We start from the raw sequence: 16,274 nt of genomic DNA on the forward strand, positions 1-16,274 counted from the left end.
ATTTGATGGGTAGTCAAATTTACCTTTATATAACAATGGCTTCATTCTAACATTTCCATATTACCCTACTCATTTCCTATTTCTATTGACAGTAGATTTCAATATAGCGAATGAATGAGGTGGAAGTGAAATTATTTTATTGTATCTTGAAATGAAGGTATGCATGAAGGTAATTTAGGTAATTGTTTTATTTTAGTTGTCTTAATACTGTGGTATAATATTGGAAAAGGATAGCACCCATTTTATATTAGAAGAATCTAACAGTACAACACCAAACAAAAATGTCACAGAGGTGGAAGTGAAATTATTTTATTGTATCTTGAAATGAAGGTATGCATGAAGGTATTTCAGGTAATTGTTTTATTTTAGTTGTCTTAATACTGTGGTATAATATTGGAAAAGGATAGCACCCATTTTACATTAGAAGAATCTAACAGCACAGCACCAAACAAAAATGTCACAAAAAGTATGAAAACTGAAATAAAGACGATCTCATATAAATTTATCCACAAATTGTTTTACTCAGTGTGCAATCTGGGCCTGTTTAAGCTAATATACTCGCAGGAAGCCATGCCTTCTTCTGTAGCGTGAATGGCATCAGGTGGATGCACAGTTGTTGCACCTTCTGCCAGCCAATGGAAGAACGCTTTATTGTTTTCCCTGTCACTAAACATTGTTGACAAAGATGTATCTATAAATAACAAATGTATCTTTTCAGATCAATTTTGTAAAAATCGATCATTTCCCGCAACACCCCTGATGATCTCTCACCCTAGGGTGCCACGGGACTCAACTGGAGGAACAAAGAGGAGCATGTAGTTCTGCAGTGTAGACCCTCTTTTCAGTTGTACTTCTTAGAAGTACTGGTTTTCCAAGCACTTACAAAACTGACACCATTATGCTGGACTGAACTTTACAGCTGACTTGGAAGATACTTCCAAGTACTATGTTACACCAATGACATCATGTCTTGATATCTCCCAAAAAAATCCTGGAGATCACTAATCAGCACCCAACTGTGAAATCGGTCATTGTACACACAGGGGCCCTGGATGTTGTCAAGCAGCAATCAGAGGTACGGAAGTGTGCTGAGGTTTTCATAAGTGGACCTCTCCCAGCAGTACAAATTGGAGATGAACGTTTCAGTAGGCTCAGTCAATTAAGTAACTTGCTCAAAGTAGTGTGTACTGCACTACCCGTGCATTTCATTGACAATTTCTGCTTTTTTGCCGTGTACATCATTCAGCGGCCAGAAAGGAAAACACTGGCTTTGTTGACACGGCTGAAGGACAAAAGGATGCAGTTGTTCCCAAACAATCGGAGGAACAAGAGATAAGACGACACGAGGAGCAGATGGATTTATCACCGTCACTCAACCAATCGGAGGAATGAAATGAGATGAGGCAGCACTTTCAATCTCCCACAGCCCTCCCTGTCCCTTTTAAGCAAAGCCCAACGCAAAACTCACTCTCTATGAGCCTAAATGCCAGGCTATCGTCAATATTGGAGTCAAGCCCACACCACGCCAAGATCTTCCTCCCATCCACCCTCGCCTGAAACCACCGTCCACTAAGATGCAAAGGGCCTCTCCTACACCCATGAAGAATATTATCTGCGAATCTGACTGATATCTACGAGGTCTTTCCCAGAATAAGCCAGACCCCTATGGAGATTAGGCATTTTTCATCCCATTTTTCATGGATAATAAATCAATGTTGATTAATGACATCATTACAACCTGTCATCTCGACTTAGTTATTAAATGAAACGTGGTTAACAGAAAGTAGCTGTAATACCATTTTACATGAGGCAACACCAGAAAATTGTAATTTTATGAACAAGTGTCAAATACGGGAAAAAAAGGCGGTGGTATTGCTGTTATTTTAAATCATTATTTCAGTGTCAAGAAATTATACTGGGTGATTTTAGCTCTTTTGAATAGCTCTGTTTTTTTAGTTAAAGGTTATTGTTTTAATAATTTATAGTCCTCCAATATTCAATGGAAAATTTTGAGGATTTTTCAGAACTGCTGTCAGTTATTTGTACTGACTACAACTATTTTGTCATAAAGGGAGACTTTAACATTCATTTTGACAATAACATGAAAAAAAATCATAAGAACTCTCTGCTATACTAGACACGTTTGACCTCTCTCAACATATTAAGAGTCCTACCCATACTCAAGGTCACATCTTAGACCTGGTCATCTCGAAGGATGTTGAAATTCTATCAGTTGACATTAGGATATGGCTATTTCTGACCATTTTTGTGTAAACCCAGTAGGGCTCTGAGATCAACAGGCTCAGGTCAAATAGTGGAGCACAGAGCAAAGCAAACATGGTGAAGCAGCAATTGGCTATTATGCTGCACGCAAATGGAATAAGTTGCCAACAGAAGTGACATCAGCCCCAAGTGTGAATGTTTTTAAGTCCAGGTTAAAAACTCTTCTTTTTTTTCTCATGCTTTTGAGAGCATTTCCACTTTTAAATGATATTTATTGCACTGTAGGCTGTTTTAATTGTCCATCCGTCCATCCATCCATCCATTTTCTTTACCGCTTATCCTCACTAGGGTCGCGGGCTGCTGGAGCCTATCCCAGCTATCTTCGGGCGGGAGGCTGAGTACACCCTGAACCGGACGCCAGCCAATTGCAGGGCATGTTTCAAATTGCACTTTTATTTATTTTTCTCTTTGTTTTCAATGTTTATAAGCTGTTTTTTTCCTTTGTTTTTAAATGTTTTTAATAATGTAGAGCACATAGAGCAACTTGTGTATTAAATGCGCTATATAAATAAGTCTTTTTTGCTTTGCTTTCTCTGGGAATGTTTTATAGTCAGTTTGACCACAATATACATGGACCTGTTGAAAAGGATAAAGCTATTGAATGCCTTCAACCAGATGACCATTCAAATTATACTGACAGTAGCATCACGCTGCGGGACTGGTATAGCACATCAGATTTGTGAAAAATTTCAAAAAGATGCCTTCCAAAGAAAATGTAGTTTTCCGGCAATACAGTACTAAAGCCTATCAGCCGCCGTCTTCATCTTCAGCTCTTTTAATGACTGGATGCCCTAGAAACAATAGAAAAAGAGGGGAACTATCATATCAATTGTACAATGCAAGCATAGAGTATATCAACTGATATTCAGTGCCTTATGGGTGAAACTGTTATTCACCAAAATTAAAATGGAAAGTCTTCCCCAGAAGGTTTTGTATTCAGAGTCCCCATCAAATAAAAGGAGGCCGAGTCCACTGCACATTTCCCAGTTGCAGTCTATACATGGATCATTTCAAAAATAAGAAGCATCCCTCTTTTGTTGTTCTTGTGGAACAGTACCCTTGTTAAATTAAACTGGGATAGATTCCAGATTCCACGTCACCCAGATAAGCGGTATAGAAAATGGATTAAGGGAAATGCCAAGACTACATGGAGGATTTGGTAGCTACAGCCAAAGGTTGGATTCTTAGGTACGTTCCCTGTTTGCAATTGGAGTTGAGTAGTTGTTAGCTTCTCTGTAAATGTTTTATATACGTTAAAAAAATCATAAGTTTCAGCTCCCAATTTTAAAGGTTTTTAAACAACAAAGCTGAATGTGGATCATGTTATAATTTGAGGCAATTCCTATTGTATTCACATTTTCTGAATAAGAATTGAAATGTATTTACAGCCAGTAAAATTCTAATGTCTTAAATAGGGGAATATATTGGTGCTGAAATACTTACCATCCAGTTTTTTCAGTCTGGGTACCCTTTTAGGAGCTTCAATGGACCAAGATGCTTCAGCTTTCTCTTCTAGAGGATTTCCCACAAACACCAGATCTTCAAGGCATGGTAGATCAGCCAGCTTTGAAAACTCTCCTGCAAAACAACGTACAATAATCTAGAATAAAATGTAGTCATGCTGTGGGTAAAATAGTCTTTAGCTTCAGCTGTTTGCGTATCAGTTGTGTATAATGTGACATTATGAGTGTAGCTCACCCCAATCTTTGACTAGGTTGTTAGACATATAGAGAATCCTTAGTTTTTTCATCAAATGAACACCTTTCATTTTCTCTATCAGGTTATAAGAGATCCACAACTCTTCTAATGTGTCGCCAACTGCATCCTTCAGAATCCACATATATAAGACAAATCATGCAATGAGAATGTTTTGCACAACAACAAAGTATAAAATGAATTGAAACACACAGAAATAACAATGTATTCACAAAATTTAATGTGTATGCACTCACCAGGCCAGTAAAGGCCTTGATATTATTTCTACCCAATGACAAAATTTTCAAGTTTTCTGAAAAAACAGAAAGGAAAGCAACAATGTTAAGCCCAAAATGTATTTGTGTATAACTACACATGTGTTCATGTAGTCAAATCCTTACTCAGTTCCCCTAGATTGGTTATTTTGTCAATGCAGTTTGTGGACAGACACAGCTTTCTGTGAATGATACAGTACACAGGGGACAATTTGTAATTAATTACATTACTGGTAGAAAATGTGCAATTAAATTACTGTTGCTTTTGCACATTTCCATGATTACAATTTTAGTTGCATTTCAAAAATAGCTGCAAAAGCTATGATTTTTTTCATATTACATCCTCCTTTTAAAGCCGACGCTTGTGATTGGCTCTCTCTGGTCATGTGCCATTCTGCCATTGTCTCAAACCTAACATTATTTTCAAAATATGACCTCAAATCGGGCGGCACGATGGTTGACTGGTTAGCACATCTGCCTCACAGTTCTGAGGAACTGGGTTCAAATCCCAGCCCCGCATGTGTGGAGTTTGCATGTTCTCCTCATGCCTGCATGGGTTTTCTCCGGGTAGTCCGGTTTCCTGTCACTTCCCAAAAACCTGCGTGGTAGGTTGACTGAAGACTCTAAATTGACCACAGGTGTGAATGTGAGTGCGAACGTTTGTTTGTTTCTATGTGCCCTGCGATTGGCTGGCGACCTGTTCAGGGTGCACCCCGCCTCTCGCCCGAAGATAGCTGGGACAGGCTCCAGCACGCCCGCGACCCTCGTGAGGAGAAGCGGTACAGAAAATGGATGGATGGATGGATGGACCTCGAATCGCGTCCTTGTGGTGCAATCCGAGAACTTGACAATACTCATAATTAGACTTTTGAACACATAAAAAAAAGAACATTGAATTTTGAACAGTTTCACCGTTATAATTTCAGACTTTTTATGGAACACGTATCTGTGTTGTCATATGAAGTAATATTGTCTAATTCGTGCACATTTGTCATTAATTCAACATCGTACGATATGGTGGTTTTCCACTTTACACATAATGCAACAAACACAGCTTATAATGTGTACTTGCATTTCATCATGTTTTCCAAAATAATGATCTATGGTTGAATGCTTGTTTTTTTTTCTTCAAAGAAACATCCAGGGGTCCTGTTGTAGCATTCATACAAAATTAAGAAAAGCAATGAAAATAAAATCAAGTGTAATTAGTTGTTTACGTTTTAAAAAGTAATTGACATAGTCACACTACTATTACATTTTCAACAAGGTAATGTGTAATTGTAAACAACTACATTTCCAAAGTAATCTTCCCAACACTGGGTTCAAAATGGTTCAAGTAAATGACTCACTCGCAATTGGGGATTTTGGCAAGAGTGGAATCCAATTTTTCAATCGGGGGAATCTGACAAATGAGCTTTACAACTGTGGCCTCGCTGCACTTTTCCCCCGTCTTCTCCTCCTGAACACACAAAAACACAAACTGAACGCAGGTATTCAAATATTTTTTTAGTCCACATTTTACAAACTTTTATCAAGACTCATATCACATTATATAGCAACATAGTAGTTCAAGAATATTTGTTTCCTGGACACTTACCCATTTGGCCAGGGCTTCTTTTATTGTTGTTCCTTTTCCCTAGAAACATGACCAAAAAAAGATAAGAAAAACTATCCCTGGGATTTGGCTAGTTTGTTCCGTTTCCGTTACCTTAGAGTGAACACAAACACTCGATTTCTTACAAAACACAAAAGGGTAACGCTAACTACGAAATTATTATCATTTCATATGGGGTGTAGGCCTAATGTTTGTATTGTTGTTTGAAGTGGTGAACTTACGACGAGTTCTATCAAGCAATTACAGATAAAAGCGTTAAAATTATTAGAATAACAAATACTCACCACCATTTTGATAGGCTGCTCCGGTTGCTATGAGCCGACCAGGAAACAAACAATCTGCGCATGCGCAGAATCGCCGATTGGACAACAGCGTTGTATGTGAGGTCAAACGGTTATCCGCTTCCTTTCTGCCTCCCAGGGAAGTAAAGAACAAACTTCGATTCCCAAGCTTTAATACGTCACCGATGAAATGGCATGCAATGGTTCCGATGTAATGATGCTTGTTAAAGAATGTCTCTTCGTGAGGTCCCTATCTAAAAAAAGCATAAAATTATTCGAGAATGACACATTTACACATACATCCATTTTCTGTACAGATTATCCTTCGTTTACACACGTCCAAATCGAAGAATAAAATGTAATCAATAAAATATATTTATTATATATATATATAATAAATAATTTGTTGAATTAAATAATACTGCCAATTTAAAAACCCCCGGGAGTTGAATGAGATTCGCCCGGAGTTCCTCAAGGCTCTGGATGTTGTGCGGATATCCTGGTGGACACGCCTCTGCAACATCGCGTGGACATCGGGGACAGTGCCTCTGGATTAGCAGAATGGGGCGATGGTCCGGGGGACCGGAGGGTGTGTTCCAACTACAGGGGGGGTCACACTCCTCAGCCTCCCTGGTAAGGTCTATTCAGGGGTGCTGGAGAGGAGGGTCCGTCGGGAAGTCAAATCTCAGATTCAGGAAGAGCAGTGTGGTTTTCGTCCTGGCCGTGGAACGGTGGACCAGCTCTACACCCTCGGCAGGGTCCTTGAGAGTGCATGGGAGTTCGACCAAGTAGTCTACATTTGTTTTGTGGACTTGGAGAAGACGTTCGACCATGTCCCTCGCGGGGTCCTGTGGGGGGTGCTTCAGGAGTATGGGGTACCGAACCCCCTGATACGGGCTGTTCGGTACCTGTACGACCGGAGTCGGAGTTTGATCCGCATATCCGGCAGTAAGTCGGACTCGTTCCTGGTGAGGGTTGGATTCCGCCAAGGCTGCCCTTTGTCACCGATTGTCCATCCATCCATCCATTTTCTGAGCCACTTATCCTCACAAGGGTCGCGGGCGCGCTGGAGCCTATCCCAGCTGTCATCGGGCAGGAGGCGGGGTACACCCTGAACTGGTTGCCAGCCAATCGCAGGGCACATACAAACAGACAACCATTCGCACTCATAGTCATGCCTACGGGCAATTTAGAGTCTCCAATTAATGCATGTTTTTGGGATGTGGGAGGAAACCGGAGTGCCCGGAGAAAACCCACGCAGGCACGGGGAGAACATGCAAACTCTACACAGGCGGGACCGGGGATTGAACCCGGGTCCTCAGAACTGTGAGGCTGACGCTCTAACCAGTCGTCCACCGTGCCGCCTGTCACCGATTGTGTTCATAGATTTTACGGACAGAATTTCAAGGCGCAGCCGAGGCGTAGAGGGGGTCCGGTTTGGTGGTCTCAGTATTGCTTCTCTGCATTTGCAGATGATGTGGTTCTGTTGGTTTCATTAAGCCGTGATCTACAACTCTCATTGGAGCAGTTTGCGGCCGAGTGTGAAGGGGCTGGGATGAGAATCAGCAGCTCCAAATCTGAGACCATGGTCCGCAGTCGGAAAAGGGTGGCGTGCCCTTTCCAGGTCAGGGATGAAATCCTGCCCCAAGTGGAGGAGTTCAAGTATCTTGGGGTCTTGTTCACAAGTGAGCGAAGAATGCAACGGGAGATTGGCCGGCAGATCGGTGCAGCATCTGCAGTGATGCGGACTTGGTATCGGTCCGTTGTGGTAAAGAAGGAGCTCAGGCGAAAGGCGAAGCTCTCAATTTACCGGTCAATTTATGTTCCTACCCTCTCCTATGGTCACGAGCTGACAGAACAAGATCCCGGATACAAGCGGCCGAAATGCGATACAAGCGGCTCTCCCTTAGAGATCGGGTGAGAAGCTCGGTCATCCGGGAGGATCTCAGAGTAGAGCCGCTGTTCCTCCACATCGAGAGGAGCCAGATGAGGTGGCTGGGGCATCTGATTCGGATGCCTACCGGACGCATCCCTGGTGAGGTGTTCCGGGCACGTCCCACTGGGAGGAGAACCCGGGGACGACCCAGGACACACTGGAGAGACTATGTCTTTCGGCTGGCCTGGGAACACCTTGGAATCCCCCCGTAAGAGCTGGATGAAGTGGCTGGGGAGAGGGAAGTCTGGGCTTCCCTGCTAAAGCTACTGCCCCCACGACCCGAGCTCGGTTAAGCGGTAGAAAATGGATAGACGGGTGGATAATTCGGAACTACTGTTCCACACATTAGCATCGAACAATACTGTAGTTCACAAATAAAAAACAAAAATAATGTCATGGTGGCATCACTATAAGCAACAGATAGATGTTGATGTTTAACCAAGGATATTTCACGTGCAAGTGCGAGGTTTTGTTGCTAGCGTCAGACAAAAATCTCAACTTTGTCCTCTCTCTCCCGTCCGCACTGGACGCAGCAAACGCTCACGTTTCCAACTCTAGTCCAACACAGCTGTTGTAGCTGCCGTCAAGGCCAACTCTCATATATTTCTTTCATTTGATACATGTTTTTGATTTGGTTTAAAAGGACAATAAATAAAGACATTATGTCATTTAAAATGTTAAATACTGAATAAGTTGTACATTTCAGGTAATTTATTTGGATTACAAATGCATTGAGAAGGAGGGGAACTTAGTTTTGGTTCCTCGTGTATGCATAGTTGTTAGAGGATAAGACAAGTTGGGAGTTTACTCAGAGCACAAGATGGGTTTTTTGTTAAGAAGATTTATGAACTTTTATTCCTTTTGAGTGAATGTGGCCAATGAGGTAAATATTTTGTGATTTGCTTTCCTAAAGGTTTAATTTATATCCTCCATATTTGTGTGCTAATTGAGTTTTATGCCGCTTTTTTCTTAGTTCTGACTGCATTGATGGGGCAATGTTTGGACATGTAAAGACATGTTGGCAACATTAAATGTTAAACCCCAAGAACAATTTTGAGCCTTGATTGAACTTGAAAGGAGCAACATTAGCGTTGTTTTCTTTCCTTAGTTGTGTGTTTCCCTTGATCTAGTCATAAAATATACTACAAAATTCCTCTCTTGGTTATATTTTGTGTGTTCTGAGTTTAAGTAAACCTCTGTCATCAAGAACTCAAGATTTCATGAAGTGTAGCAACCTTCAGATTATGATGAGCATTCCTCAACTTCCTCAGTCTTTGTTGCCACCTGTCCCAGCTTTTTTGGAACGTGTTGCAGCCATAAAATTCTAAGTTACTGATTGTTTGCTAAAAACAATAACGTTTATCAGTTTGAACATTAAATATCTTGTATTTGTAGTGTATTCCATTAAATATAGATAGAACATGATTTGCAAATCATTGTATTCTGTTTTTATTTATGTTTAACACGACGTCCCAACTTCATTGGAATTGGGGTTGTACAACAAGAGTGCGAGAGTCAGCCTGTGTACTACAATCGAGTGATAATACCCTGGCAGTGGACTCCTGGATCTGGCAGGCTTATATCCAGGCAATAATGAGTGCTGATTGGAGACGGGTGCGCGGCCAAGGTGATGCTGATTGCTGGGGAGAGAGAGAGAGCGAGAGAGAGAGGCAAGGCGCAAACTGCCACCCAAACTCCAAAAGGAGGAACTGCAGGGCACAGATTCTGACAGGATTTATTGTATCAAAGGCTTTTTCAAGCTCAACAAAGATACTGACTGAATATTTTTTTCTGATTAAGTGCATTGGTCATTTCTTCAATTACATCAATTGTTGACATAGAGGTGGTTCTTTTGATTGACCTCACCACCCCCTAACCAGGATAAGCGGTGTTGAAAATGGATGGATGGATTTATTCAGCAGCGATGTGCTGGCGACCAATTCAGGGTGTGCCCTGCCTCGACTGTAGCTGGGATAGGCTCCAGCGCGTCTGCGGCCCGTGAGGATAAACTGTATGGAAAATGGATGGATTGCTTAAGGTGGTCACTGATGGTGTAGTGGTACACTTGTCTGACTTTGGTGCAGGCAGCGTGCGTTCAGTTCCCCATCAGTGACAATGCGAATGGTTGTCTGTCTATATGTGCCCTACGACTGACTGGCGACCAGTTCAGGGTGTTGTCTGCCTTTCACCCAAAGTCAGCTAGGCTAGGCTCCAGTGCCCAGTGGTGTTGAGGCAATATTCTAATATATATGCTTTGCAGGTGAATGATTATCTGTAACAGGGTTGCGCCAAACACAGTAAAATATGATATGAAAAATAAAATATCTGATAAAAAGTGTAGTCACTGATGGTGTAGCGGTACACTCGCCTGACTTTAGTGAGGGCAGCGTGGGTTCAGTTCCCACTCAATGACGGTGTTAATGTGAATGTAAGTGCGAATGGTTGTCAGTGTCTATTTGTGCCCTGCGACTGACTGGCGACCAGTTCAGGGTGTAGTCCAATTTTCGCCCGAAGTCAGCTGGGATAGGCTCCAGCGCCCCGTGACCCTAACCAGGATAAACGGTGTTGAAAATGGATTGATGGATAAAAAGTGTACTGTTGGTACTTGAGCTGGACGGAACAAATTCTACGGTTTATTACTTGATTTCTTGACAACATACAAATTTAAAAATCATAATAATAAAGGGTTGCCCTGCGATTGGCTGGCGACCAGTTCAGGGTGTACCCCGTCTCTCGCCTGGTGGTAGCTGGGATAGGCTCCGGCACCCCCGCGACCCCAGTGAGGATAAGTGGAACGGAAGATGAGTGAATGAATGAATGAACGTTTATCTAAATTGTCCTCCAATTCTAAAATGACGCATTTACAGAATTTATCTGTGGCTTGACATACTTTATCTAAAATAATGAAAACACTCCCTCCCTCAGTCCCATTCTTGCTATTACATCATGTGCGTGTCTCAAAATGGGATAATAATAATAAATATATAAAAAGAAGTGATGCGATTAAGTTTTGCATTGAACAAGCCACTGGACAACCTGCAGCGTTTCCAACAAGCAGTACAGTTCAGTTTAGTTTCCCAACCTTCAGTGAACCAAATGCACCCATTTTATATTAAAAAATAAATCTCACGGCACACCACCATGCAAAAATGTCACAAAAAGTATGAATACTGAAATAATGATGATCTTGTCTTACTTACTTATAAATTGACTTGCTCAATGTGAAATCTGGACATGTTAAATTGATCACTAAGCTAATATTTCCCGCAAGTATATATTACTTATTCTGTTGTATCAATGGCAACGGGTTTATAGTATTTTCTTGGCTAGATAATTGAAGAGCACTTATTTTTTCTGCCTGTCACTATACGTTGCTGGCATGGATAAAGGAACAAAGATATATTTGTTATCCATCCATCCATCCATTTTCTGCTGCTTATCCAGGTCGGCTCGCGGGGGCAGTAGCTTTAGCAGGGACGCTCAGACTTCCCTCTTCCCAGCCACTTCATCCAGCTCTTCCAGGGGGGATCCCGAGGCGTTCCCAGGCCAGCTGAAGGACGTATTCTCTCCAGCGTGTCCTAGGTCGTCCCCGGGGTCTCCTCCCGGTGGGACATGCCCGGAACATCTCACCAGGGAGGCGTCCGGGAGGCATCCGAATCAGATGCCCCAGCCACCTCATCTGGCTCCTCTCAATGTGGAGGAGCAGCGGCTCTACTCTGAGATCCTCCCGGATGACCGAGCTTCTCACCCGATCTCTCGCGACTATATTTGTTATTAACAAATAATTTTCAGACAAATTAAGTGAAATTTGATTATTTCCAACAGCACCCCTGATGATCTCTCACAGCACATTCATGTGCCACGAAACTCTGGCTAGAAATCACTGGTTTAGCTCAATAAACCATGAGCTTAATTTTTCACCTACACATTGGTGATAGCAGTGTGAGCTAGCATCACATTCAGCCATACCAGTGAGACGTGTAATTAAACAAAGTAAATAAACGCAACATAGCACAGTGCATTGAGCTGACAGTACCTGCAAAATAAATGAATAAATAAATAAAATAAACACTGCTGAGAAGCCTCCTTGCATTATTAGCCATAGTATTTTGTTCAATTGCACTTTTTGTCTTCCTTTCATCCTATTGAATTTTCGTCACAAAGACAAGGCAGCAAAAACCCTAGCAGCCAATAAAACAACAGCATTATGTTAGCTCCCCAAAGCGTAACGCTGCAACCGGCAAACCCAACTAAAGGCAAACTGAAAACTGGCACGGTTCAGGTTTGCTATTTTGGCACCTTTCAATAGATGGAAAATGAATGTGTACTGTACCGAATTAAACAGAACCACTTGGCTTTCCAAGCCTGCAAGAGGGAAAGGCATGATGATGTGCCTCCTTTACAGTCATGGGGCCAGTTTACATTGCGATGTTTTCAACTCAAATGGATAAAACTAAAATATGATATGTCGTTCTGGTTGTGAACCTCACAACAGTGTTTTGGAACCTGTGCATCATTACAAAGTGCAGAATACATGTATGAGTACGACAATGGCAGACCACAACACTGTTGTAGGTCATTTTCATATAATTCGACCAATAACGGGTCATATGCTGCCCTGCAGTTCCATCATAGTAGCCGGGGGGGCACTTTGCCAAAGTATTGCAGCCTCTCCTCCCGGTACCACCGCCCACCTGACTGATAAGCCACTTAACTCCTCGTTCCCTTGTTAACTCTTGTGTCTCTTCGTTCCCAGTCCTCCCCTGTGTTCCTGAATCATGTTATTCCTGCCACCAAGCCAGCCGGCTGTTCTGTCCATTGCCTGCCGCCTGCCCCCCTCAGAAGGTAACACAGTTATTCTCACAATCATCGATCGTTTTTCCAACCGTGTCCATTATGTCCCCCTCCCCAAACTCCCGTCCGCCCTGGAAACTGTTAACCACCGTGTCTTACATGTCTTCAAACTCCATGGTATCCCCATCGACATAGTCTCCGATCGAGGTCCCCAGTTTTCCTCTTGGGTCTGGAAGGAATTCTGTAAGGCGGTGGGCGCAGCAGCTAGCTTATCATCTGGGTATCACCCGCAGAGCAACGGCCAGACGGAGCAGGCCAACCAATCCCTAGAATCGGTACTCCGCTGTGTGGCCGCCCGCAACCCCTCCTCATGGTGTTCCTTCCTCCCATGGATTGAATACGCTCATAATTCACTCACCAGCTCCGCTACCGGTATGTCCCCATTCATGGCTTGCTACGGTTTTCAACCTCCACTGTTCGACCTACAGGAGCAGGCGGTGGCAGTCCCCTCCGTACAAGATCACCTCCAGAGAGTCCGGGCGGTTTTGGAAGGACATCCGGGCATCGCGGAACGCAACAAGCAGCTCGCGGACCGTCATCGCTCCCCGACGCCCGAATACAAGGTGGGTCAATCCGTCTGGCTCTCTTCCTACGACCGTCCCCTTCAAACAGAGTCCCGTAAGCTCACTCCACGCTTCATTGGTCCTTTCCCCATCACTAGAATCATTAATCCGATTTGTGTCCAGTTAAACCTTCCACAATCCCTAAAAATTCATCACACCACCACCTACCAAAACATCAAGGACCACCTCCATAGAATTTGCTCAATAAATTTGCTCAATAAACTTTTTTTTGTTTTTTTGGGTGTTAGGTCAAGCAGAATGGAAAATCTGTATCCCTTTTATGCCGGAACAGTTTTACTATCACAGTGGTGGTATTATAATCGAGGTTTATTGAGAATCAGACTTGATCAGTTGAACAGAACAAAGTTTATAGACGGGAGAGAGAAACAAAGACAAAGCACTAATTGTAAGGATGAGAGAAGTAAATCATTACATTATCTACAACAATGAAACATTAAATATGAGTGTTGCATGTAGCTGTAGTGCTACACCCTGTGAGCGAAGGACAGGACAAGATCGAACAGGACAAGGACAGGAGAAGAAGCATGCAGGACAAGGGAACCCGGCTGTACAACTGAAGTGCGGTGGCATTAATTATCCATCATCCATCCATCCATTTTCTGAGCCGCTTCTCCTCACTAGGGTCGCGGGCTTGCTGGAGCCTATCCCAGCTATCATCGGGCAGGAGGCGGGATACACCCTGAACTGGTTGCCAGCCAATCGCAGGGCACATACATACAAACAACCATTCGCACTGACATGCACACCTAGGGCAATTTAGAGTCTCCAATTCATGCATGTTTTTGGGATGTGGGAGGAAACCGGAGTGCCCGGAGAAAACCCAGGCAGGCACGGGGAGAACATGCAAACTCCACACAGGCGGGACCGGGGATTGAACCACGCTCCTCAGAACTGTGAGGCTGACGCTCTAACCAGTCGTCCACCGTGGCGCCGGCATTAATTATGTAAATTATAAAAGTCTACAGGACGAGAGTATAAGTGAGGGGAAACACAAGCGATTTGCATATTCATGAGTTATTTGTTCCAGTAAGTGCGTGACCCCGCACCCAGTGAAAGAGTCCGAGGGGTGTGTGCTTGTGGGTACATGCAAGTGAATTGACACCGTTTTACATGCACAAAGACTGACAGACGTGTCCTGTAATTGCTGTGGCCGCACCGCGGCGCCTGAGGACCCCACCCAATCATTGAGGGGCGGGATCGGGCGCAGGGGTCCACCCGAAACCAGCCCGGTTTCACTTTAAAGACACTTTAAAAAAAAAAAGAAAGAAGTTACCCTTTTTTTGGCTTGAGCGCCTGCTCCCAAAAATGTCTGTGCACGTGCCTGCAGTAGGCCATACAGTACAGTATATCTGCTGTACACTCCAATGTAATTAAAGATGTGCATTTGTTGGTAACTTGTTAGTTCATGGGGAGAAGAAGTTTAGAACTTAAATGGGGTTTTATTCCTTGACATAATGGATGCAAATTGTTAAATATGTGTTCCTCTGAGAAGACTGGGTAAATAATGAGTACATTTTTAAATAGCAAATCTCAATTTTTCATGAAACCTAATAATACACTCGAAGTGAGTTACAAACGAAGTGTACACACACGCACGCACGTACGTGCACAGTAGCACGGTAGCACACACGCCAGCACGCGCAGGCGGTCGTCCTCCAGAGGTGCAGCGGCAGCTAACGCTCCACAACACTGTTTCTATATATGTGCTGTCACAGTGCAGACAGCGGTTGTAAACATGGCGACGGACGGGATGGTGCTCACCAACCACGACCATCAGACCCGAGTGGGAATTCTGACTGGTAAGGAAGTGTTTGAGGAAACGTGATTAAAAGCCCCTAAATTGTACATGCATGTGGCGTTTAGCCGTCGTTTGCCTTTGCTCGACAGTGTCACGAAACTAGCTGTTTTTCCACTGCAGAGCTAGCCGAGGTTAGCCACTATGCTAACCGGTTCCGTTGACTGTCATTGGTCTAACGTTAGCAGCTAGCTGTTTGACAGGTCAGACAGATGTTGAATACGCTTGGAAGCGATGGGCGGACTGCTCTGTATCGATGTTTGCAATGCATTTATTCGACGTGGAATGTAAATACTTTATGCCACATCCAGCACCATTTTATATACATTCACTCTACTATGACGAGATATTTTAATCAGCGCCGAGCGTCAGAAAGAAAGTCGACGTTTGGAAAATACTTTCAAAATTTGGGGTTATGGCCCTCACTTGCTAGTGTTGCAATGAAGCCTCAACATAAACGAATGCTTTTATTTTGAAGATAAATGCTCAATTTCCTGTTGAGCTCAATCGTCGTTGCTACCTTGATGCTGGGACGTGGTATAATTTCTCGCAGTGTAACGACTGTGCAACCCACCAAGCCTATGAGCTGCATTATTCATGCATTTTTTTGCAGATTTGTTGCCCGCTCATACTGGTGTATTTCCTTTTCATGACCACACTGTCGTTTTGACTGACCATTGGACTGTTCTTCCTGCCTGTGTAACCTTTTCTCGAACGAATTCAATCTGTTCATCACGTGCGCTTGAAAATTGAATTAGAATGCAAGAGCCGTCACGAGGGCAAAATGAATTTTCTTCTGCCGGTTGTTTCGTAGCTTGACTCATTCGCTAAGCCGATGTTGTCCTCAGACTCGTGAACAGGATGATAGAGACTAGCGGGGAGTTGTGTGGCCTCCTGCCTTCTCTCCAAGGCAGGAGGAGACGTGCTCAAAATGCTCAAAGAGGATGCAAGCCAGC

At 43.3% G+C, this 16,274-nt stretch overlaps 2 protein-coding genes across 5 annotated transcripts in view; one reads left to right on the plus strand and one right to left on the minus strand.

Moving 5' to 3' along the window:
* Window positions 1–324: 324 nt before the first annotated feature.
* dnal1 (dynein, axonemal, light chain 1) lies at window positions 325–6,199 on the minus strand. Of its 2 annotated transcripts, none has more exons than XM_061696593.1 (8): window positions 6,153–6,199; window positions 5,851–5,889; window positions 5,603–5,712; window positions 4,380–4,435; window positions 4,236–4,291; window positions 3,982–4,108; window positions 3,727–3,861; window positions 325–3,074 (listed from the first exon to the last, which is right to left on the minus strand). In XM_061696593.1, exons 1-8 carry the CDS (start codon window positions 6,156–6,158, stop codon window positions 3,031–3,033), a joined length of 573 nt encoding a protein of 190 aa, XP_061552577.1. In that variant the 5' UTR covers window positions 6,159–6,199; the 3' UTR covers window positions 325–3,030. The 2 variants fall into 2 exon arrangements, with proteins under 2 accessions (XP_061552577.1, XP_061552576.1); XM_061696592.1 differs by having other exon boundaries at window positions 5,603–5,733; window positions 6,153–6,162.
* An 8,955-nt stretch (window positions 6,200–15,154) lies between these two features.
* gphna (gephyrin a) overlaps window positions 15,155–16,274 on the plus strand; it is a 67,519-nt gene continuing 66,399 nt past the window's right edge. For all 3 annotated transcript variants that reach the window (XM_061696609.1, XM_061696610.1, XM_061696611.1), the window contains exon 1: window positions 15,155–15,322. In XM_061696609.1, coding sequence (XP_061552593.1) covers window positions 15,259–15,322 — 64 coding nt within the window. In that variant the 5' untranslated portion in view covers window positions 15,155–15,258. The remainder of the gene's footprint in view (window positions 15,323–16,274) is intronic.

Source organism: Phycodurus eques, chromosome 14, assembly GCF_024500275.1.
Source record: "Phycodurus eques isolate BA_2022a chromosome 14, UOR_Pequ_1.1, whole genome shotgun sequence".
NCBI classification, from domain to species: Eukaryota; Metazoa; Chordata; class Actinopteri; order Syngnathiformes; family Syngnathidae; genus Phycodurus; species Phycodurus eques.